Source organism: Pseudophryne corroboree, chromosome 6, assembly GCF_028390025.1.
Source record: "Pseudophryne corroboree isolate aPseCor3 chromosome 6, aPseCor3.hap2, whole genome shotgun sequence".
Classification (NCBI taxonomy): domain Eukaryota; kingdom Metazoa; phylum Chordata; class Amphibia; order Anura; family Myobatrachidae; genus Pseudophryne; species Pseudophryne corroboree.
In genome coordinates, this window is record NC_086449.1 from 734,569,386 (window position 1) to 734,594,769 (window position 25,384).

Sequence of the window (25,384 nt, forward strand, 5' to 3'; positions counted from 1 at the left end):
TATAGATCTATCTAGACAATTGGTATAACTCGCTTTGCTATTCTTTTAAACGGGCACTAGGCATTCCTTAGTGTTTCAGGTAGAACCGCAAACAAATCTTATTTTTAATCAACATATTGTGCTTTTAGATTACACTACGCGGTGCAATATACAATACACATATGAAAATAAAGAAACCTACTTCTGCCTGAATAATGTTCCAAGCGTTCTTCAGTCCAACATTATTTTCTGTATTGTAAAGCAATAAACCGTCTTTCAAATCCTGCTTTGCATTCTCGTTGACCTAGGAGAGCGAAAAAACAAATAAACTGGGAAATGAAAACATGGAAAATTCATTGTTTATTCATTTTAATCCCAGAGAACAAAAATAGAATAATCAAAAAAATAAAAAATCATTCCTTAAAGGCTAAAAACATATTCTGGACTAGCTGCGGATGACAGCCTGTAAGTGGGACCTCAAAACGCTCATCTGTAGACTTTCTAATCAAGAGAAAACTCTATGAATGCATTTTTTTTATTCTAAGGGGTCAATCCAATTAGCGGAGAAGGGTGTAATGTGCCGTTGTTGCGGAGTTTAATGCAGGCAAAGGCACCCAATCTTCCACTTTTCAGGGGCCTCAATTCACACAAAATTGTTCAGACCTCTACGGGGTGGCAAGCACTGTTGTGCAAATTCAGGCCGCTGTAAAGTGCATCCCCTGCCACGATGACTCACACCAGCGAGATCATCACAGCTAATTGGATTGACCCTTAAGCCTGTGGATGTGTGCAACCTCTCTGAAGCTTAGACTTTACCAAGTCTTTCCTTATATACCTCCCATACGGAATGACCAAATTTTTTTTTAAATTATGCGTAAGATAAGGAAATGTAAAAAAAATGTAAACACTCAAATTCTTTATTTATCCCAGTGTATAGCTAGTTCATTTACAAGATGGACTTGCAAGGTGGATATTTAGCATTGTATTGTCATGTCATCAGGGGCAGATTTAGGGATTAGAGCGCTCCCAAACACAACAGTAATGGTCACTCCCGACATCCAATTTTATTATTTTCATTGTGTCATTATAAGCGCTCATTTTGGGTATTATATTATATTAAACTATCAAACTAATAATAAAAGAAGCCATGAGCTATGACATTTAATTTATTTTTAATTATGTATGCATATTTACAAAGTAGGACAGCTCACAGGACAATCTGCCCGAATCCTACTTATCCACTTTGCATCAAGATAGTGTACACTATGGTAAAGTGGAAATATTTTGTAGTTACTGGTAATTTTGGACTGGCAGTAATGAAATATACATCCAATGCCTCCCCTAGGCATGTGTCTTATGGGAAATTCAGTACTGCTAATGATGCTGTAGCTGATCACTGCCAGCTCTTCCTCTGTAGGCCCTGATATTTACCACCCTAAAGGATGAGTCGGAGTGAAAGAGTAGTGAAGGAGTAGGGCCCAGAAAATCATGTGGCACTCCCTGGCACAGGGACGGATCTAGACTTTTCTTTTAGGGGGGTCGGTTTACTGTTTAATCTTGACTCCTCCCCTCTTCAGTCCCAACTCCTCCCATCTTCCTCTCTCAATTCTGACTGAACTTTTTGAGTGAGACTGAGATAGAGCTTTGTGATTATTCTATGTACATGTGACTGTGCTGAGGGGTAATTGTATTTATTAGCCCTAGTACCCACACACCAGCAAGTGTGGGGCAAATGCTCTGTAACCCTTGCTCTCCTGGCTCCCCTGTGGTATGGGCTGCAGCACATCGTTCTGCCTCAGGCCCGGAGAGCTCTCTTCTGCTCAAAAGTGGGCGTGGCTATGAATGTGTTGGGGGGGGGGGGGGGCGGCGGTCCCCCCCTTCGCCCCCCCCCATCCTAAATCCGGCCCTGCCCTGGCACCCGGAAAAGTGGGCAAGTCTCCAGCATCCCGCCCGCAAAAACCCCCCCTCACACACACCTTCACCCCTCACCCTCTGCTCAAGGAGGAAAAGTGGGCCGGCGATGATGTGATTGGTGCTTAATTGCATCATCATAGCCCTGCCTCCTCCTTATAATGCTGTTTATGTGGACATTGTACAGTGGGGTCAGGGCCTCCGGACCACCCCCTATTCCAGAACCCCACTACCCTGTTGTTAGACCTGGCTGAGAAGCCATAAAGTCATCATGTATGCTGTAGGCAGAATTAAATTAGCAGCGAGATTACATAGCAGCCTTGTGTGCGATGTTTCTGCACCAATTGTGGTAGTTGAGGGAACAATAAAATGGCTTCTTTCTCCTCTTAGCAAAGACTGACCAACATAAAACTCTGTCCTTACCGCAATACTCATGGCAAAGTAACATGTGATGTAACTCAAAGCTAATAAAATCACTTCAAAGCGTTAACAAAGGGCGAAAAAGCAAAACATGTAAATATCTCTAAAATGGGAGACCACAGACCAGTGTTTAGTTGTGGGTCTGTCTGTTAATGGTTAAATCAAATGAAAGTGTAGATTTTCCACTTTTCAGCCCTCCACTGACAAAAGTCATAACCTATTACTAACTGCAACATTGTTAATCAAAATATATATATCCCGCAACTGGACCTGGCGGAGGAAGAGGACGGTAAGTTTACCAGGGTCTCGGAATCGCTGGAATGAAATGTCTCAGTGAATTATTACAATGCCAAGAACAGGTCTAGTTTCTCTGACCTTTCATTTTTCAAGAAGTGTGAGGAAGAGAACTCAATGTGAACTAAGTGCTCATATATTACTGCCAGTAGGACACCATACATAGTGCAGATCTCCGGCCATTATGAATCCCTAAATTTATGGTTTGCTTTTAACTTTTCTGCAAGATTACAGGGGCCTGAAATTGGGGATCTTTAATGGTACAACCAAACTCCCCCACCCCCACCCCACCCCGAAACCAACCGTAAGTAATTTCCCCACCCACACATTTACTCCCTACAACACACTGGGTTAGGCCACAGGAATACATTAAAAGTGCCAAGTGGTGACTTATTGAGGGAGTGGGGGAGGGGGGGGGGGGGGTGACCAGATTTCTTGGGCTGAGCGTGATTTGCAGAAGCATGTAATTGTGGCTCAGTGTTCTGCCCAGCTGATGGTGGGAACCAATGAAAAAGGGCCTTCTATCCCCATTACTGTATCGTGTCCACTATCCACATAAATATGACCAGGTTCATAAGACGTGGGAAAAAGGAGACGTGTGGACTGACCTTTGTAGAACTAATATATGAGCTGTGACTGGGAGCATACTTTCCAGGATGGGTTTTTAAAATAGCTAGTTGTTTAAAAGAGGGCAGCAGTTCATCCAAAATTGTGTGTAAGCTACATTTGTCTCTCATTAATGCTCTCAGCTGCGGCGCAGTCAAAGTGTTTCTCAATTAATGTGCAGTGGAGCGTGCTTAATGCAAGGTCTGTGAACCAAACGCTCCTGAGGAAAATCCAATTATGCATTGCTCTCAACTTATGGATAACAAATATCAGAGTTTTATTAACACCTGTTTTCATATTTATATTTTAATTTTGTAATCCTTTCTGGAGTAAAGTTGTAAATACGGAACTTAACTGAGGAGTAATAACACCTTACCTATTGAATATAATTTAATACAATTTCCTAGGATATCTTGTGTTTGCTGGGCTGCAATGGTGCCAGGAAAGCTACTGTCTTCTCTGCCTGGGATCCGGGACAGGAAGTGATCTCTCTGATCATCCTCTTTCCCTCAACTTGGCCCTGGCTGTGGGACTTACAGCACTCCACCCCTTTTTCAGCGCACAGTGCCCCGCAAATAATTTTTTCAATTGTTTGACAAACCTCCCGCATTTAGGCCCCCCCCCCCCCAGAAAAAAGTACCAGGGCCCTGCACAGCTCTCTACGGACCTCACAGCTCTCTTCGGCCCTTGTTGGCAAGTAGTCTTGCAGCATTTTTCCCCCCTGCCTGATAGTTTTAGCAGCTCCACGAAACTCAAATTAGTTGTATGTTACTGTCACCAGTCCGATGAAATAATACCAATCAGCACCTTGTGCTTTGAGATAGTGAACTGTATTTGCAGCATTAAACTTTGATATTCCTGTAGGTTTAATGGAGTTTTAATTGGTCTAAATGGGACCCATTACTTCTTCCGTCATTACAAACTCTACTTTTACTTGCAATTGCTGCAATAACTTTGAAGTCTTTCTATGGCATCATTAAGTCCCTCAAATCCTGTTAGACACTGTGGCAATTGCTTCTCCAAATAAGACATCGCAATAAACAGCCTTCTACTTTGATATGCAAATGTATCTGTGCAGACATGTAGGAAAGGCGGTAATGATAAGGAAAGCGTGGTAGTGAGTAGTACTCGTTTCTTCCCCAGAAAGCTCTTAAAAATAATGACAGATGATGAAAATGAGTCATTGTGGCGGCTTTGTTTCTTACACAAACCCTCACTTACATTATTTGTCATTCACAAATGTAAGCTCTCACGAGCAGGGCCCTCTTCCCTCATGTGCTTATCCTTTTCTTACTTTAATAATCGTCACCTGCCCAAATCCCTTAGTTTTCGGCCACCTTGATACTTATTTCAGTGTCATCTGCTGATGTAGTTATATTTAGTTACCCTGTACTTGTCCTATAATGTCTTCAACTGTAAGTCACTGTTTTCCTGTTTTGATTATGTGCATATGTACTCTGTAATTGGGCGCTGCGGATCCCTTGTGGCGCCATATAAATAAAGGATAATAATAATAATAATAATTCACCTATCACCCAGATTACATGTATGTAGCATCACCAGGAGAGAAAAACATACATCTAATTTGATCACTTAATCAGCATAATGACAAATAGGGATTTGTTCTTAAAAAAGTTTTGATTCTTCCTAATTTTACACAATGTAATAGAAATGACATTTGGATGCTTACATCTCTTTAAATACCAGGTAAATATATACTTACGGTACCTACTCTCCTGGAATGTCTGGGAGACTCCTGAATTTGGAGTGCCTCTCCCGAACTTCAGGGAGAGTAGGCTAGGCTACAAAACGCTGCTCACTTCCCTAAAGAATTGGACACTACACGCGGCTTGATAAATCTCATCATCCTTTCCGCTACCTACAGAGGCAGCTTAAATGTCTGACAGTATGGGTAAATAGGATATCCCTTCGAGGGATATTCAATTGTCCTCAATGCCGGCAGGCATCAGGGATTTTTTTCCACATGTCTGAGGGAGGAAGAAAACACAAAGGTTCGGGAACTTAGCAGGGGCGTCTCTAGAGAGGAGGGGACCCATGTGCAGACTCCATGTGTGGGCCCCCTCCTCTCCCGTAGCTGTTGCGCCGCTGCTAGCGCTCTGAGTGCTGTAGACTCTGGCACAGTGCCAGAGTCTACAGCACATGCGCAGGACTCCGAAAAATGTCCGCCGCACCATTTTTTCGGAGTCCTGTGCATGCGCTGTAGACTCTGGTACTGTGCCAGAGTCTCTAGTAGTCAGTGCGCTAGCAGCGGTGCGACGGCTATGGGAGAGGAGGGGGCCCACACACAGTCAGCGATGGACTCCGGAAAGGTAAGTATAGGAGAAATGGGTGCAGTGTGTGTGGTGAGGGCCCCCTCTGGACTCAGGGACCATGTGCACCGCACACACTGCACCCATTATAGAAACGCCAATGGAACTTAGCCCATATCCCATCTGTTTCCACAAGAAAACAGTACAATTTTCCCCTGAAAAAACAAGTGTATAATTGAATAGCCCAATGCGAAACATCAGGCGAAAATTGCAATAATATCTCATTGTTGTTTTTTATTCCGAGAAAAATTTAGCGGGGACAATTGGATTTCCCCTTAAGGGGATTTCAGTACAATGTCCTTTTAAAAAGATGATCTGATTTAGGAAGCTTCAGCTTTGTAATTTCTTTATGGGATTATTATTATTATTATTATTATTTTTACTGTTGCGTATTTTAGCTGGCCTACGATATGCACAGTTGGCAACTATTCTTTTCTTTTACCTGAAATGTCATAATTTCAGTCCAACTGCATTTCTCACCATCAATCCTTATTTCCTGGGGCCCAACGTTTTTAATGTGGCCTTGAAGACCATATGATGTTTTCAAATGCAGTGCCAACAAAAGCTAAGCTCTGGGGGAAGGAAGGGGGGGGGGGGGGGGGGTTGGTTTATTCCTCTCCCACCTGACCCCCGTGGCAGAGACTTTGTTCTATATCCTTCTTTCCTATTTGACTGGACGAAGTAAAACAGTGATCAATCGGGTTTGCACATGTGATAGCCTGGCGCATAGGGTGCCCAACTGTCTTTGGCCGCCCTTACTTTGGTGCTTTGGAGAATAGCATCCTTAAAAACTAATTTATAATGTTGGCAACTACAGGATATAACAAAGATTAGCTATGTTCTGTGAATACTGTACAGAGCAGTTCTGTGTCATACTGTAAGCAAACCACATATACACTTAAAGATCTTAGCATATATAATAATAATAATAATAATGATTATTATTATTATTATTATTACTATTATCTTTTATTTATATGGCAGCACAAGGTATCTCAGTGTCATATACTGTAGGGGTAAACGACACAATTGGACATCAATACATTTGGATAACGGTTACAAAATGATACAACCAAAAGCTGGGTGGAGTTAGTGGAGGAAGTGTTAGGATGGGTATAGTGACTCATTATAGCTGGGGAAAGCAGTAATGAAAATTCGCTTAGGGGAGAAAATAAAACACCAACCTGTACCCAAAATGTGGACAGACACCCTGGAACAGAGACGAACTGGTGACAGGGATACTGGTAGGAGTACAGAACAGGGGAGGAAGGCCCTAATAGGGGCAGATGTATTAACCTGGAGAAGGCATAAGGAAGTGATAAACCAGTGATATGTGCAAGGTGACAATGCACCAGCCAATCAGCTCCAATATGTAAATGAACAGTTAGGATCTGATTGGCTGGTGCGTTTATCACCTTGCACTTATCACTGGTTTATCACTTCTTTATGTCCTCTCCAGGCTTCATACATCTGCCCCATAATAATTTGAACCAATTTACTATGACCAACCTTCCCAAAATAGCAAAAGCAAGATTCTATGTGTACTGTACATTTTCATAAAAATAAATCAATCTGTATTTGAAAAATATAATGCATTTTTATTAGTCATTTTCCCTATCTCGATTTAAGCCCTACTGCATGTAAAAATAATATGGTAACCCAACAAAGCCTGCCATTTGGTAAACTAGAAAACCTACCACATTTAATTAGGGGTTCCATTTTTATATTTGACACAAGATGTGGGGGATCTCGACTTCCACCAACTGGAAAATATCTCTCTCCAATGACGGTGTATTTAATTATTGGGGGACCTTTTCCCCCATGCCTGAACTGCTTGCTTTTCTGTAGTGCAGGGGGCCAGGGTGTCTCCACATTTCTAGCTACTATAATTGTGGAGATGGATGGAAATAACATCCATCTTCCATCACTTCCAACCATTTCTTTATTTTGCTTATTATTATTTACAATAATGATGCGATTGTGCACAAATCCTCACCGGTTGTCTAAATAAGTGGGAAAGGGTTTTTATTTATTTATTGTAACAGCTAAACCTGCTGCTGTGATGGACAAGTGGGACTTATCCTTAGTAGTCTTAAGCTATATGCAGAAGACGAGCCCTACTTGCCCACAGCAGTGAAGAGGTTACAGAAAAATAAAACTATTTTTATAGAAACTAATTTTCTCTCAATTTTTGAGTAAATACGGAAAAGATATCTGGGCAACATGGCGGTTACTGTTCAAAGGGTTTAATGTTCGATGAAGACACATTTCCACCGTCATGCATTATCTACAATGGCTTCACAGGATTGATAAATTGTCTAATGTTAGACATGAGCAGCCAGCCATTAATCAGCTTTATGAAATGTTTCGTCAGTGATGTCCAGGCTGGTTGCAAACTATCTAACAGCAACATAAGTAAAATCACTTAGATTTTATAGGCTGGTTTAATCCTTTCAATAGCTATTAAAAATGCTAATATGCAAACATCGCACTGGAAAAATACTGAGTATTACCATAGGAAATAGTGTCCTCGTTTCATAAAATACAATTAAGTAAAACATATTCCAGTGACAGCTGTTTATTATTTTCAACTTGTTTGAAATGAGTAGGAAAAAAACTATGTATGTTTTAATGACTTCGTTATTTGAGTCCAATCTGAGGGTATTAAACATCTGTGACTGTACAGGATAAAAATGAACACGTTCCTGCACTCTTTTATCAAGGGGAGGAGGGTGCTCATTTAAAGCTACATTATATAGAAACAACACATTTGTCAATTGCTGCATGTTTTGGACAGTTCTTTTTGTTGAGCAAACCAATACTGTTCCCATGCCTGGAAGAGGTATTATTGAAATGATATTTGCTGGTGAAACAGATGATTTACTATTTTTGAAAAATTGGCTACAGGGTGTTCAGGAAAATGGTTGCAGTGCCATTTTCCGGGTGATTTGTGCAGTGCAGTCACCTTTGGACTCCAGAGAAGGGAAATATAACATACTAGGTGATTCATCACCTTCACACCGTTGTAAGGGACTACGCCCCCTTAACCCTTGCACGCCCTTGTGGCGTGCAATATTTGTATTATATGGAGTATTACCTCCAATCATAATTGTGTGAGTGGTTAAATATTGCACAGACAAAGGGCGTGCGATGGTTAAGGGGTCGTAGCCCCTTGCAACGGCGTGAACAGCGCATGCAGGGCCTGATGAATCACCTAGTAGGTGCTGTGGTTGGGGGAGTGGCGGGTGTGGGGGAAACGTGGATGGGGGAGGGGGTCCAGGGGTGCCGCAGGCGGGTGAGGGGTGGTTGCCGCGGGTGGGGGTGGTGCGGTAGTGCTATGGGTGGGGGAGGGGTGGGTGCCGCGGGGGGGGGAAGGTCTGGAGTAACTGTGGGTGTGGGGGTGCCGCGGGTGGGGGAGGGGTCCGGAGCCTCCGTAAGGTGGTGGAGGGGGTGTGTGTGGGTGCCGTGGATGGGGCCCGGAGGTACTGCGAGTGGGGGAGGGGCCGGTAATGCTTCTCCTCCTGAAAGCAGCTAAGCTGCTGTCCTCTCTTTGGCAGTGGCTCTCCCGGAGACTCGCACAGCAGCCAAGCAGCCAGTCACTATTGTTAGCGACGGTGTCCCAACACGCCACATTACAGGGAAGAAGATGCAGTCAATAAACTACAGCTCCTAGCAGGCTTCTTGCTGAAATGCTTCGGCGCTAAGGTCTGCTGGGAGCTGTAGTTTATTTAGCGCGTCTACTTCCCTGTAATATGGCGCGTTGGGACACCGGCGCTAACAATAGTGACTGGCTGGCAGAACTGACTGACTCGCTGAATCAATGTAAAAGGTGACAGTGCTGTGCAGTGTCAGTGACACTGCACACCCATTGCACTGCACAGCACTGTCACCTTTTACATTGATTCAGCGTCCAGACATTACCCTCCGCGATATCACCCACTCTATCCGTTACATTAGCCATCTCGGGGCTTCCAGGCCGGCAGCCCAGGTGTTGTGTAGCGGAGTCAGGGCCTCTGGGGATCTGGGCGCGGCTGTGGCGGGGAGGTACTTCTGTGACATCACGCGCAGAGGAGGCTTCCGGGGCTCAGAGAGTATGCAGCACAGGGAGGGTTATGAAAGCCTTCCGCTGCACCACTTTCATATACATCTATGTCCGTGGCCACAGCAGCTTTTGTTCCACCTGCGCCGCGGCTAGGGAGTGGAGATTGTTGATGCCGGAGGGGACAGGCGGACTGGCAGCAGGACATAGGACGCTGCAGTAAAAGGATTTTTTTCCCCTATCTACAGCGCAGACACTTGCTGCAGATGCAGTGGCATACCCTCCAACAGTACCTTTTATAATGGTCTGTACCGATTTTTGGCTCTCCAAACTTCCATTGAAAGAATAGGGAAAGGGGCGTGAACACGGCACTTTACCCGTGACCACGCCCCCTTTTCGAATTTGCAGCAATTTTTATGTGTAAATTGTTGGAGGGTATGTTGCTGCAGATGCAGTGGGTCTATTTTGGGGTGTGGACCTGGAGCTGCAGTTCCATCAGCCCCATTGTTAATCCTGCCCTGGGAACACACAGCAGCCAAAAGGCAGAGCCTCCCATTGGATGTAACCTGTGTGGGAGGGCGTTTCTCGCCCAATTAGCTGTGGACTGAGTGTGATCGACCTGCTGCTAACCCAATGAGAGCTCCTAGCCACACCCAAAATTATTCACACAGTCACAGAGTGACAGATCTGGGCTATTATATAGGAGTTGAGTGCACCCATTATAGAAATGCCAAGGGTTACCATGATAGACCACATCAGAGAAGCTATTTACCAGATTCCTCCATTATCTTTTCATTGTAGTAGCAGGGTCAGTCCACAGGGGAAAAAAATGCTTTATTTAAAGTTTTTTTAAATTACATATAAATACAGTTCTTTTTCTAAGTTTAAAATATTGTTTATTATCTTTTTTTTTTTTTAAGTGGAACTAAGATAACCCAGTCCGAGCTATTGCACCACTGGATATCTGTGCACGGGATAGGTATGTAATCTCGCCAGCCGGGATGCCGAATGTCAGTATACCGACATCGGCATCCCGGGCGCTAGAATGCCGGCAGGGGGCGAATGGTATTCCGGCGGCGGTATAGTACCCCCGTCGTGATCCTGGCGTCTGTATTGAGACAGCCGGGATCCCGATGGGCAGTATGTTAACCGCATACCCTGCGCACCGATGCAGGCACTCTAGTAAGACTCCTCTTACTGCTGCCAGCCAGTATCACCCAGTGTCATTCAGCTGCCACAGAGATGTTTTATTAGTGTACTGCAGCAGCAGTAAATAGACTTGATATTTTACTCTTTTATCAAGGTCTCTCCTTAGACTAGGATCTTCTTTATTTCATCAAATTAATATACACAAATTAATAGGTATGATTTCCAAAAAATTTTCTTATCAGCTGTATTAAGTAAAAAAATAAAAAAAGTGGGCTACAATTGATGTTGTACAGTGTGGTCTAGTTTACGGATGGATTTATGGGTGCTACAAAAATGCTCAAACTTTTATTTCTCTTAAATGGGCATAAAGAAATATCAGTCAGCTTACCCTGTCCATATAGACAAAAAACAGGATAAGGAGTATCAGTTCAGCCAAAAGAATGATCAGTAAAATGATGAAAAACTGTAAAAGAAAAGAAATAATATTAAGTGTTAATAATAAAACTATTTGTGTTGACTGTAAACACGTTTGGAAGAGCGACAGTAAAAATTGCAAAGAGGTAAGTAAAGTATATATTCATATTCCACTTTCAGGAATGGGGAAGGTCTGCAATCTGAGATCTGCAATGTCTCTTTTTCCAGGATATTACTACAGGAACCTCAGAGATTTCTGCAGTTCCGGCAAAGCAGTGGTGCCTAAACGTGTTTAAGTACTGTAGCAGCTTGGGGACAGAAGGTGGGGACGGGGAGCAGTGCGCTTGTCAACACAGAAGCCCAACATTTTGGTAGTAATAAAAGGCGATCAGTAGACCGCCTGTCGGGATCCCAGCAGTCACAATGCAAATCTGCTTCATAGGCAGAATCACACTGTTCTCTATATTTGTCCCCAAATGGTTGGGTACCTGATACTCTTCTGATTACACCTTTGTGACCGCAGCCAGTGGCGTGACTACTGGGGTGTGCGGGCCACACCTGGGTGTCACCTGCCAAGCAGTGACACCAAAATTGCCGGCTCCTCCTCAGTGATAGGAGGCGGGTGCTGCACTGTAACATTACATGCAGCACTCGGCTCCTGTCACTGTGTGGGAGCCGGCACTGCAGACAGTTAGTCTCCGAGGGCAGCCCAGCATCTCTAGACCCCCAGAGTGATGAAAGCGGAGGTCTGACCACTAAGCCACGCCCTATTTCTGCAAGGCCACTCCCCCTTTTTGACAGTGCACAACATACCTTCCAAGACCAACTATAAACATATATTTAAAGATTCCTTTTTTATTTTTAGGAAAATTTGTTAATCCAACCTACAATTCTGTCTTTAACTAGAAATGTGGGTAAGATGTGTTCACATTAAAAAATATACAAATTAACAGAAAGATGTTTAATGACATTATACAATATAACATAACTTACACTTAAAAGCAGGCACTTGTTTTCCTTTATAGCACCTAGACAACCGAGGAAGCCAGTCACCATGACAATCGTACCAATGGCAATGACCAGATTTGCTGCAGAAAGGGATGGGAAACTGGGAGAAAATGTTGCAAAATTTCCTTGTGATACGGATAGCCAGATACCAACTCCTAACAATCCGCAGCCGCAGAGCTGGAAAACAAAAACAAATTCACTCAGTCATTAACATTATAATCAATCAGATTTTTGTTCATAATTTATCCACTGAAAATGTAATTCCAATACAAAGTTCTCAAACACTAACATTAGCCATGGGGATCTACACTTCATTGACATCAAAGAGGAAAGTGGAAAAGGTTTGGACAAGTAAGACCTAGTAGTCACTCCAACTGGCACTTATAATGGCTATGTCTTCTCCAAGCTCTTGAGTACATCATTGTAATTATTACCTTGGCCGACTACACTGGCAAACATTTTTCAGCTAATCCCAATTTTGTAACTGTCCCGGATTATGCGCTCATCCCAACAGCTAGGAATGTGCCATATTGCTCTGCCAAAAAGTGCCTGCGACAATTCCGGAATAATGAAAAGAAGAAACGGCTGCGCAAAAAGTGGAAGAACAATTAACAATACTTAATGGGGAATAATTAATAATAAGAGCTGACGTATACGTCAGCTCTTATAATTAATTATTCCCCATTAAGTATTGTTAATTGTTCTTCCACTTTTTGCGAAGCCGTTTCTTCTTTTCATTATTTATTTACAACAAACACACACAGAGTGTTTTACGGCAGCGCAGGTGACAGAACTATTATATATTTATATTATATTTATTATTTGAGGCGCTATCCAGCAGTTTTGTCTATTTCTTTCTTTTTTGACAATTCCGGAATGTCTTTAGGTGAGTGATGAGCGTAGGGGGCAGGCTGCATTTCAGGTATACTAGGCATATACTCTGTAGGGCATGATCACCCCCCTTACATAGCACGGCCACAAACCCATAACAATTTCAAAATTGGAATGTTGGGATGTATAACATTTTCCCCTTGTAGTTCCGTAACATGCAGTAAAATAGCCGCAATTCCATATAGGTCAACCAAAACCAAGGTGATTTCTCAAATCTGTTTTAGTTTACAGGGGATGGTATATTATTCATTCATTTTATTTCTTATAATACACAAGTTTCAAGTTGAAACAAAACACTACATGTACTGTATGAGGATATAATTACAGTTTAGAAATCAAAGGCGAAAAGTAATCAATCTATGGACAGCCGCAAGTACAAAAAAGAAAAGAAAACAAAAACACCAACAAATGGGATGTAGTTTTCCGGTCACTATACCGACGCCGGATTCCCTCCCAGTGAAAAGCTCGACAGTCGGCATGCTGACTGACAGGAACTATTCCCACTCGTGGGTATCCACGGCACCCATAGAGTAGGAATAGAACCTGTGGCAAGCGCAGAGGGCCACTGAGCCCGCTACGTGGCAAGCGCAGCAAGCCCGCAAAAGGCTTAGTTGCGCTCGTCCCTCTGCCGGCAATCTCGACACCGGGATCCTGGCATCAGAATGGTGATATCCCAACCTCCGGCCATCCATACCCAACCTCAACAAATAACAAACAGGATTTCTCACAACATAGGCCTAGTTAATAGTTAATATTTTTGTATTGGCTGAAGTTTTGTTTTTATTAATTTAACCTGCATTCGCCTCTAAATGTTCTCTTGCAGTTTATACCTAAGAAACCATCATCTGCGGTATATCAAGAGAGAACTGGAGTTGAAGTAATGGTGCCCAAAGGAATTTACTTACAATTCATTATAATTTAGCACTCAATCATTCAAGTTTTTGGTGAATATTAAACCTTGGGAAAATAGATGTAAGAACTTGAGCCCCTCTGTCAAATAGTTATTTTGAAAGATTACTTTTTACATGAAACCCTCTAAACGCCAATAAATGCTGATTAAATTATGACACAAAGTGTGTAAGTAAAGATTTTAGTGGAGTACAGATTCTACTTTATTGCCCCTTAATAATATACCTCTCGCTAAGTGGTCCTACTGCTTCACTGAACACTTTATCTTAAATAAAAGACGGATGTAATAGACCACAAAGTCTATAGAGAACGCGGCACATGAAAACACAGACCGCAGGACGTAACAGCAATTATTTCAGATGTATTTCTCCATACAGCAACAAAATGAGCTTCACCAACTTTATAACAATAGCTTATTCTACATTTAAAGCATGAACTGTATGAAAGCATTAAAATGCATGTAATATCTGACGAATTCAAGTGTTTTGCATGCTGGCGGCCACTAGATAGCACCTGACAAAGCAAGTCAAGTGTTGCTCCATTCGGGTGTGCAGAGCCACTGCGCTGACATTACTGTTTTGTTGCTCCGTCATTTTGACAGGCTGGTAACTAACGTTTATATAGTACCCCAGTTTTAGTACTATTGACTAATAGTAGTAACTTAGGACTAGATTTATCACAGCTTGGAGAGAGATAAAGTGTAGAGAGATAAAGTACCAGTCAGCTCCTAACTAATTTTTTAAACACAGCCTGTAAAGTGACAGTTAGTAGCTGATTGGTTAGCACTTTGGGGTCTCTTCATGAAGCAGTGAAAAGAATGGAGAAGTGAGCCAGTGGAGAAATTGTCCATGACAACCAATCAGCATTGAAGTAATATTTATCAAGTGCATTCTATAAAATTATATGTAGCAGCTGATTGGTTGCCTTGGGCAACTTCTCTACTAGCTCACTTCTCCACACTTTTTACTGCTTCATGAATAGAACCCTTTATCTCTCTCTACTTTATTTCTCTCCAAACTTTGGTTAACCTAGCCCTCAGAATATATGTGAATTGGCAACTCTGCCAGTTGCATGCATGATGTGAGGCAGCCATTTTGTGAGCAGAAACAATATTAAGCCTATTAAATCAGTAGAAACCAGTGACATTACTGAGGCACAAGGCACTTTGATTAGCTATAGTCTCATAAATATTGGTCTTCAAAATGGCTGCCTATGTGGTGTAGCGGCCACAGGAGCTCTTTGAAGGCAATTCTGTCTTACTATAAGTGTTTATATAAAAGTGTGATTTATAATGTAGTTCCTATAAAAGAGGTTTATAAAATAAAGAGGCACAACAGCAAGAAACGCTGAACGACAATATTTCAACTTCCTACGCAATATACTTTCTATTCATCAGCTATGGGAAGAAATGTAAAACATGCATGTTAGCTGGGAAGATGAATGCTTCTAAACCACAAAATGAAGTCTATTCAATATCTACTTCATACGAAAATTGGTCAGTTTATCAATGCAAAATCAATCTTGCTACTGCAGTGTATAATTTATACTAAATTGGCGGTAGAAGAGAGAAATACAGAGAGAGACAGAGGGGCAGCGTTGATATTTACAGCTTTCCAGTCTCTCATCGCCCCCCTGTCACCATCCCCATACCCATCCTGCTTGATAGAGACAGTGATTGGTTAGGATAATAAAAGCTAAGGTGGAAATGACACTGACTGCAATTGTGATGTTCCCTACAGCAAAGTGCTATTTCACACCACTGTTTTACAACACGTAAGAGTAAGAATTGTACATGAGTTATTCCTGTAATCTATTAGAACCCTGTGTCTCTTTTCAGTCAGATTAAGTGATAGTTTTTTTGTTTATTTTTGACTAACCTTTTTTTACATTTACTTTTAATTTAATTAGAACTAAATTAAGAGTGTCTGAAGAAGATCCGGGTCCCTTTTCTAGGAACTAGCCTACAACAAAGAAGACGCTTTGTAAGTCAGTTAAAAAAACAAAAACAACAACAAAAAAACATATTTTATCTGAAAAAAATTAGATATTCAAGATCCCCTTCCTAATTCAATAGAAGTTCCATAACAATGATTTGTGTTCAGCTGTGATTGGGAACCCCTTACTGCATACAGATTTTTCATGTAGTCCCCCGCACCCCTGGAAGAGTGAGCACCCCTCACACATCCGCCTGCTTTCTAGTGAAGTGGGCAGAATGGGGAGATTTCTATAGGGAATATAATATAGGGACATCAGGGGAGGGGCATAATGATGTACTTGAATGGAAAATATGGCTTTTTTGGCCACACCCTATGTAAAAATGTGGCATTTTCCTCATGAAGGGGTGGGGCCTAATTGCACGACTAGCTGACCCCACCACAGTCCACCTGCATCTCCTCTCCGGGCCTCTCCGGACAGGAATCATCTAAAGTAAGGAAGTAAGCCTTACTTACAATCCCTGGACCCTAGTTTTACTCTAGATACTACTTCTACATTTAGGTCACCTCCCAATATTCCCAAAACAGGGTTATTGAAAGGGATTTCAACCAAAAATGGGCATTTTGGATGAGTATCTAGATGAAGTTTCAGCGAATCATGGTAGGTTCTGATTCTGCATGTCTCACGTATACTTTTATAATTGGCACTAGTTTGATAAATGCCAACTTTTTATGCTGGAGGAAAGGTACAGATTGGCAGCATAAGGAGTTGTAGTGCTGTGAATTGCATCATCGCTGACCGAACCCATGCTATATAATGCTGGGATCCAAGGCATTATGCAGCTTAACCACGATGATGCAATTTACCATGAAACGCAGTCTCCATTCCAAAATTCTGTAGTCTCCCAGACAATGCTGCAGAGTAGACAAGTACGGCTGGATATAGAATAACATATATAACAACCTTTCTGACTGCTAGAAGCAAAAGGATATTAATTCTCAACATGAAATACTGTAAGTCATGACCAGGGCCGGATTTAAGGAGGGGCGACAGGGGCGGTTTTCCAGGGACCACCACACACTGTACCCCTGAATCAGATCCATGGCGGTACTATTAAAATCGAAGCACAGAATTTAGCTGTGTCTCCGTTGTGTCTCTGTTACCCCTTAGTCGGTCACCGAGGAGATACAGTGCACTGGCCAAGCCAAATCCAACAAGACACTGCCACAGAGCCACACATGTCCTGCTGGGATATTGCTGATGTCGAGGAAGCTCACTGGTACCGTCAGCGGTGGTGGCTTGTCCGGGATCCCTGGACCCCTTTTCTCTGGAGCCTGCAATTTTGCCAGTGACCTACCTCAGCAGCGCTCAGCCATGTCCTCCACTTGAAGAAAGAGAGCCCTCCGAAACTCACTGATGAGTAGCAGTAGTGGGGGAACGGTGTAGCATATGGGGGACACTGTGTCATTTAGGAGACACTGTGGCGTAACGGTAACACTGGCATATGGGGGACACTGTGTCATTTAGGAGACACTGTGGCGTAACGGTAACACTGGCATATGGGGGACACTATGACTTAATAGGGGCACTAGGAGACACAATGTAATTATTTGGTAGGGGTCCCCACATATGAGTTGCCCTAGACTCCCATAATTCTTAATCTGGCGCTGGTCAGGACATTTTTTATACAAAAAGACCAGTAAAACATTTTAATGAGCAGAAACAATATAATCTTTAGTGAGAAGATACAAAATATAATTAACCGTCATGTTGAACTCTGGTTAGTGATGCAATAATTTAGCAACATTTAGCTTATTCATCAATTAATTTCTTGAGAAAATATTTATGAAATAGTCCTGAAAAAAACAAATTAAAATCTTCAGTCTACAGTAATTATTTTTCTTTATTGCTTTTCATACATATCCGTCTGAATTTCTATCCTTTTCTTGCAGTTTTCATTGTTCAAGGTTGAATAGATTGTGAGAGTAAAACTTTAATAGCATTAATCCTGGGAGGCTTCCACTACTGACTTTATTGTGCATAAACTGAATGTTGCTATAGCTTTACCAGATGCATGAAAAACTATTTTTCTGTGGAGAATAATAGCTGGTAAAATTGCATCCCATAGCTTTAAAATATTTTGCCAAAGGAATAGAACAGTGAACCACTGAAACTACTGAACGCAGACAGAGAGGCTATTTCAGACCTGATCGTAGCCGGCTACAACCAGCCACCCTGACATGCGGGGACGGGGCTCCCAGCACAGGGCTAGTCCGCCCCGCATGTCTGGCACTCCCCCAGCCGCATTGCTGCGCTGGTAGGCAACTTTTTGCTGCATCCCGGACAGCAGCGGCTGCGTGTGATGTCACGCAGCCGCCGTGGCTCGCCACCCCGCATGGTCCGGGCATGCCTGCGTTGCCCGGACCGTGCCCCCAAAATGGGCGGCTAAACGCTGCCGTCCCGCCCCCTCCTGCCCAGCGAACGCCTCTGCCTGTCAATCAGGCAGAGGCGAACACTGGGCTGAGATGCCGATCGCATCTCTGGCATACACATACGCACTGCGGCGCATGCGCAGTTCAGACCTGAACACCCGCTGTGCGAAAACGCACAGCAGCAATCAGGTCTGAATTAGCCCCCGAGTTCTACAACATTGTGACTTTACTGATCTCCAAGAAACTCTATTTCTAATCATCAAATAGCATTTAATAGGCTCAATCTTTGCAACACAAACCATAAAATGATAAATCAATGTTGTAACTCGAAGAGTAATTTCAGCAGATGCTCATTCATTGCAGGGTAAAATGTATCACTGCAAACCAGACAAAGCTAGAAATAAAGACTGCTTCCCCCCCATGTACATTTTAACTCTATTTATTCGCTATTAATATCCCACAGGAAAAACACATCTCCCAATTATATTAATTACTGCGACTAGTGATTTAATTTCTGCCTCATAAGAACAGATGGGTAAATAAAGCTGGAATAAAATCGTGATGCAGAAGCCACTAGGCGGATAATTACAGGTCTTAAATATAGTAAACATTTAGGTTTTACAAGGGTCGCCCACATTCTGATCGTGTACATTTATTGGTTAGCCCTTCTTGTTAGATTGGCAAGGAATGGGCGGGATGCACCGCAAGACAGTGGGCGGGACGCACCGCAAGACAGTGGGCGGAAGACAATGGGCGGGACGCACCGCAAGACAGTATCTTCGCAAGCATAGTGACATTTATTAATGCTGTATGCTTTAAAAAAAAAAAAATCACAAAGGTCAGCTCTCCCGTTAAGAGCTGTCCTTTACAACAGAAGGACTTCTGGGTTTAGGATTCGGGAGTTCTTCTGCGCATGTGCAGTGTGACGCGGTGTCCACAGGGGCTGCTGGGAGGGATATGATTGGATCCCTCTCTGTGAGAATCATAGAAAGAATCCCAAAGGCTTCTAAAGGGCAATGCCATCTAAAGATGGCACTGCCCACCACATCCAAGCCCTGGAATGTATCACATACCGGAGATTGGAGTATATGCGGTAATAAGCTAAATAATGTGTCGAAATCTCCAAAAACTGCATTTTCGGAGGCTTGGCCGCATTTTTAGCATTGGTGCATCCCGCCCAATAAGTTAAAGTCACCAGAGGGTATGAGAACCCATGTGTATAGACTGGTATAAACTGCTCATCAGATGAACATCTTTCCCTGAAAAGAAAAAATAAATATTTCAAGTATTACTTTCCATTCAGCTCCTATTTGTGATTTATCCCCTTATTGTGCAGCTGCACGGATTTGGTAAGAAGTGATTTATTAATTTCTTTCCACCTGAACACATTCCAGCCGGTTGCAAATTGGAAAAAGAAAAAGAAGAAAAAATGAAAGAAAGGAGGCTGAGAATATGTAGCGTGTGTCTGGCAAAATGCGTTTTATGTCTGTACGCTGCATACTGCTAAATCCTAGCACTGTTGAAATGAATATGTTCCAGGGTATTAATTACTCAGTAACTTATCTCAGCCGGATGATTTGGCAGCGGTAGGGTGCTTCCAGAACAAGGTCACTCCATTTATACAAAAAGAATATTCACTGTGTGACAGTCATTAGCAGTTATCTATCTACATCAGTGTAATGCCTCCGAAGTGTGTATCATTACTGTTTCATCCAGTGTCTGTGTCTATGGGTCACAACCCCAAGAGTACAGTACAGTATGTTGTTCAACCGATACTCTTACTTGTTGCCTAAAAGTTACTGAAATGATACAAATGAACAATAGAAACTAATAGATTCCAGTGGTGATTTGCTCACGTAGGCAATGATGGGTTCAGTATGATTTACCGGCGGCTAAAATGCCGGCCTACAATATACTGACAGCGGCATCATGGCCGCCAGTATGCTGGCAGCAGTGCGAGCGCAGAGTCCCCTTGCAGGCTCACTGTGCTCACCCTACTGCGGACTCAGTGGCTCGTTGTGCTGTTTCCACTCTCTGGGCGTCGTGGACACCCACTAGTGGGAATAGTCCTGTTGCGCCGGTATTCCGGCTGCCTGCATTGCCATAATGGATTTTAAGACTCAAACGTACAGGTGGAAGCAGATGGTTTTGCAGATATTGGCTCGTTAAAGCTAAAACCCTTTCATTTCAATGCGAACAGTGTTACAATTATACCTTTCTAAGGGGGAGATGCATCAACAGCGCCGTAACAGGATGACAGTGCACCCTGTGCTGGCCCCGCCCCCTAAACCAGTGACATCATGATGTCATGCCTAGGGGGCAGGGATGCCATCTTGGGGTAGAGCTCTACTTAAAGTATCCTAAGAACGCTCTGGGCAGCTCCAGAGGCTGCGGGGTGCCTGACTTACAGTGACCCTTGGATGCTCCGGATGGCTCTGCAATAGCTCTACTGGCTGCAGGGTGCTGTTCCAGGCACCATGCAAGTCACATGCAGGTGCTGTGGGACAGAGACAGTGCAGCTCCGCTCACCCCTAGTTAGTGCCCTGTGCACGTATTATAGCTACAAGCTGATTGATTGGTTGCTGTGCTATGGTCAATGTCACTGCTTCCCTTCCGAAGGTTTGATATACCCCCCCACCCCTCCCTTAAGTGCTCACAACTGGTGAGCCAGGAAACTATTCCAAATATTTGTCTTTCTGCTGTTTTTCAAATGTACTTTTGAATTGGGGCTGGTCTTGCTGTTATAGAAAGTACCTGAGTGGTGCCCCTGCAATACATACAGTAGAAGACCTGGGCACTGAATATATTACACAGGGGATTTCATCTCAGTCCTCAGAGATGAGTTAGATTGCAGCGCACAGAAATGCTGATTAACAAGAACGCACAGACTAGTTTATATAGTGAAATAGTGATGAAGCGCTGCATGTCAGATTCATTAAAGGACACCTGAATAGCAACTTTGAAAAATAATTGAGATTATTCTTAATTAACTTTGCACAGGTTGCAATTTTTTCCTCTTTTCATACAAGTAGCCAGATGATTTGTCAGCTCAACAGAAAACAGGCTAATAAATGCTGGAATTCATTACAAGTGCCTGGAAACCGAAGTGCAAATTTTAAACTTCAAATGCTCAAGTTATTGATGTGTCACTGCAGAGTTCAAACTAATTACTGCACCAATCAAAATATGCTCTATCTGGGCATCGTTAAGTAATCAACATTACTAAAACAATCGTCTACCATCTTCCGAAGGCAAGCTTTCAAGATGTTATATTACATACCAAGAGTACAAACGTGACATGCCTGCACTGCAATGCAATCTAGGGGACGGGGCCAGCACAGGGTGCACTACCATCCTGTCACGGCGTTTGCCTGCATTGCAAATGCAATGTATGTTTTCCTAGAAAACAGTGGATCACGTAAAGCAGCCAGGAGGCCAGCTGCATTAGCATATCACCTGTACAGTATTGCACAGCTGCTTCCCTGCGCCTGTACAATACGTACAGCGCTGAATCGGGCCCTATGTCTGCTGACAAGTCGTACCTGTCATCGCTCTCATGTTTATATAATGACTGTTTACAAACCAAACCCCTATTAGTTGCTAGATACACACATATTTGCAGTGGACGTGACAGATATACTGATATATACATATATATATATATATATAGTGGGCATTGTATTGTGCATACACATATTGCGGATATTGTGTGTGTGTCTGTGTATATATATATATATATATATATATATATATATATATATATGCTGCAGTGCCATGACGAATGTATTTGCCTTGGCAGTGTTCATGCCTACTAGTCTGTGTTATCTTGAGAAAAGGCACGCAGCACGCTGATTTATGTTTAAGGAGTGCCATATCTATCTATCTATCTATCTATCTATCTATCTATATATATATATATATATATATACACACACACACACACACACAGATGGAGCCACGCTAGTTCGTGACGGAGACGATTCCCATTCACTAGAATAGGAGAGCGTCAGTGTGCACTCCCGGCAGGGCTAAGCGGACGGATCGCCTAGTCACACCGTGAGTGCACGCCTGCAATGGAGCTGCACTGGATGAGTGCGGCTCCATCTGTAGTATATATATATATATATATATATGTATATTTATTACAAGAATTGGTGAAAACAAGCGCCCAAGAGTGTGGTGAATATATCCAGGGGAGAGAAGGTATATAGAAGGGATGATAATGATTGGTTTAAAAACACTTATCTGATAGAAAGGAGCTCAGTTCAAGCAGCACTCCTTTGTGGCTTAAAACATGCGAATAAAACAGAGAGAAATGAACATAGTGTGTACCGTTTACATTTCGTATTGTATTACTGCATAATTTCACAGGCCTAACTAGGAAACTAGCTTATTCCCAAACGAGATCAATATGAAGCCTGAGCAGTACATATATTAAAAGTACAAAGGTTTAATACACATAATCACACATAAAAATACATAAAAGTACATAAAGAATGGCTGAATGACATGCGTACAGAATAATAAATTAATCAAAGCTTATCTGTCCATAAAAATGGCTGGAGAGCATGCGTACAAAATATAAATTTGTATGAAGCTTATCTGTCCATAAATGGAGATGTCAACAGGTATTTCCAACGTGTTTCGTCCGTCAGCAACTAGACTTCATCAAGGGGATCCAAGCGCATGTTTATGCATTATAAGCTGCCGCTCACACAAATTTATTGAGAAGTGTTTTCTATATAAAAAATTTTTTTATAATTTTTATCTATTTCCAAAAAAAGGGGTTTATATATTTATGGTATTGATCTCACAAAACCACACTCAAGCGCCATAGTCTTCAATTATATATATATATATATATATATATATATATATATATATATATACATATATATACACTGCTCAAAAAAATAGAGGGAACACAAACAACACAATGTAACTCCAAGTCAATCACACTTCTGTGAAATCAAACTGTCCACTTAGGGAGCAACACTGATTGACAATCAATTTAACATGCTGTTGTGCAAATGGAATAGACAACAGGTGGAAATTATAGGTAATTAGCAAGACACCCCCAATAAAGGAGTTGTTCTGCAGGTGGTGACCACAGACCACTTCTCAGCTCCTATGCTTTCTGGCTGATGTTTTGGTCACTTTTGAAAGCTGGCGGTGCTTTCACTCTAGTGGTAACATGAGACGGAGTCTACAACCCACACAAGTGGCTCAGGTAGTGCAGCTCATCCAGGATGGCACATCAATGCGAGCTGTGGCAAGAAGGTTTGCTGTGTCTGTCAGCGTAGTGTCCAGAGCATGGAGGCGCTACCAGGAGACAGGCCAGTACATCAGGAGACAGGAGGAGGCCGTAGGAGGGCAACAAGTCAGCAGCAGGACCGCTACCGCCTTTGTGCAAGGAGGAACAGGAGGAGCACTGCCAGAGCCCTGCAAAATGACCTCCAGCAAGCCACAAATGTGCATGTGTCTACTCAAACGATCAGAAGCAGACTCCATGAGGGTGGTATGAGGGCCCGACGTCCACAGGTGGGGGTTGTGCTTACAGCCCAACACCGTGCAGGACGTTTGGCATTTGCCAGAGAACACCAAGATTGGCAAATTCGCCACTGGCGCCCTGTGCTCTTCACTGATGAAAGCAGGTTCTCACTGAGCACATGTGACAGACGTGACAGAGTCTGGAGACGCAAAGGAGAACGTTCTGCTGCCTGCAACATCCTCCAGCATGACCGGTTTGGCAGTGGGTCAGTAATGGTTTGGGGTGGCATTTCTTTGGGGGGCCGCACAGCCCTCCATGTGCTCGCCAGAGGTAGCCTGACTGCCATTAGGTACCGAGATGAGATCCTCAGACCCCTTGTGAGACCATATGCTGGTGCGGTTGGCCCTGGGTTCCTCCTAATGCAAGACAATGCTAGACCTCATGTGGCTGGAGTGTGTCAGCTGTTCCTGCAAGACGAAGGCATTGATGCTATGGACTGGCCCGCCCGTTCCCCAGACCTGAATCCAATTGAGCACATCTGGGACATCATGTCTCGCTCCATCCACCAACGCCACTTTGCACAACAGACTGTCCAGGAGTTGGCGGATGCATTAGTCCAGGTCTGGGAGGAGATCCCTCAGGAGACCATCCGCCACCTCATCAGGAGCTTGCCCAGGCATTGTAGGGAGGTCATACAGGCACGTGGAGGCCACACACACACTACTGAGCCTCATTTTGACTTGTTTTAAGGACATTACATCAAAGTTGGATCAGCCTGTAGTGTGTTTTTCCACTTTAATTTTGAGTGTGACTCCAAATCCAGACCTCCATGGGTTAATAAATTTGATTTCCATTGATAATTTTCGTGTGATTTTGTTGTCAGCACATTGTAAAGAACAAAGTATTTAATAAGAATATTTAATCCATTCAGATCTACGATGTGTTATTTTAGTGTTCCCTTTATTTTTTTGAGCAGTGTATAAATATATATATATATATATATTCATATTCCAGAGTATGGTTGGCACACACACTTTGGTCAGTCCCAACTGTGCCTGGGGTGCAAACCCAGCCCTCCTCCTTAAGTAGTGCAAACAACATCCATTGCAATAAGAAAGGTGCACTCACCAGGGACTTTTTTTTATCATTAACTCCAATGAGCTTTATTTACTCACATCACCAGTGTAGACATACAGGTCGACGTTTCGGTTGCTAAACGCAACCTTCCTCAAGATGTGCAACCGAAACGTCGACCTGTATGTCTACACTCGTGATGTGCACCTTTCTTATTGGAATAGATATATACGCAGACAGGATTCTGCAACTAGTTATCTAGATTATTCTCTAAGAGCTGCACACTGCTGCAGCATATCTCTCATCCAGTAGCTGATTTCTCATTGCTGATCATTTATTTGGTCCTAACTATATTGTTTGACTAGTCGGTATGTACATTATGTATACTGATTTTTTGACTAATATGCTCATGAGTACAGAGTTACATTTCCATTTGAATCAGGGCTAATTAGCATTATGTTGCTTGGTGACGGTATTATTTGTTGTCAGTGGTCTCCTGGTA

The 25,384-nt window shown here is 42.8% G+C and overlaps 1 protein-coding gene across 5 annotated transcripts in view; it reads right to left on the reverse strand.

The window, feature by feature from the left end:
• The window catches only part of TSPAN9 (tetraspanin 9), a 704,002-nt gene that overhangs the window by 11,470 nt on the left and 667,148 nt on the right, over window positions 1-25,384 (reverse strand). For all 5 annotated transcript variants that reach the window (XM_063928463.1, XM_063928461.1, XM_063928462.1 and 2 more), the window contains 3 exons: window positions 12,136-12,327; window positions 11,117-11,191; window positions 182-283 (listed from right to left, as the gene is read on the reverse strand). In XM_063928463.1, coding sequence (XP_063784533.1) covers window positions 182-283; window positions 11,117-11,191; window positions 12,136-12,327 — 369 coding nt within the window. The remainder of the gene's footprint in view (window positions 1-181; window positions 284-11,116; window positions 11,192-12,135; window positions 12,328-25,384) is intronic.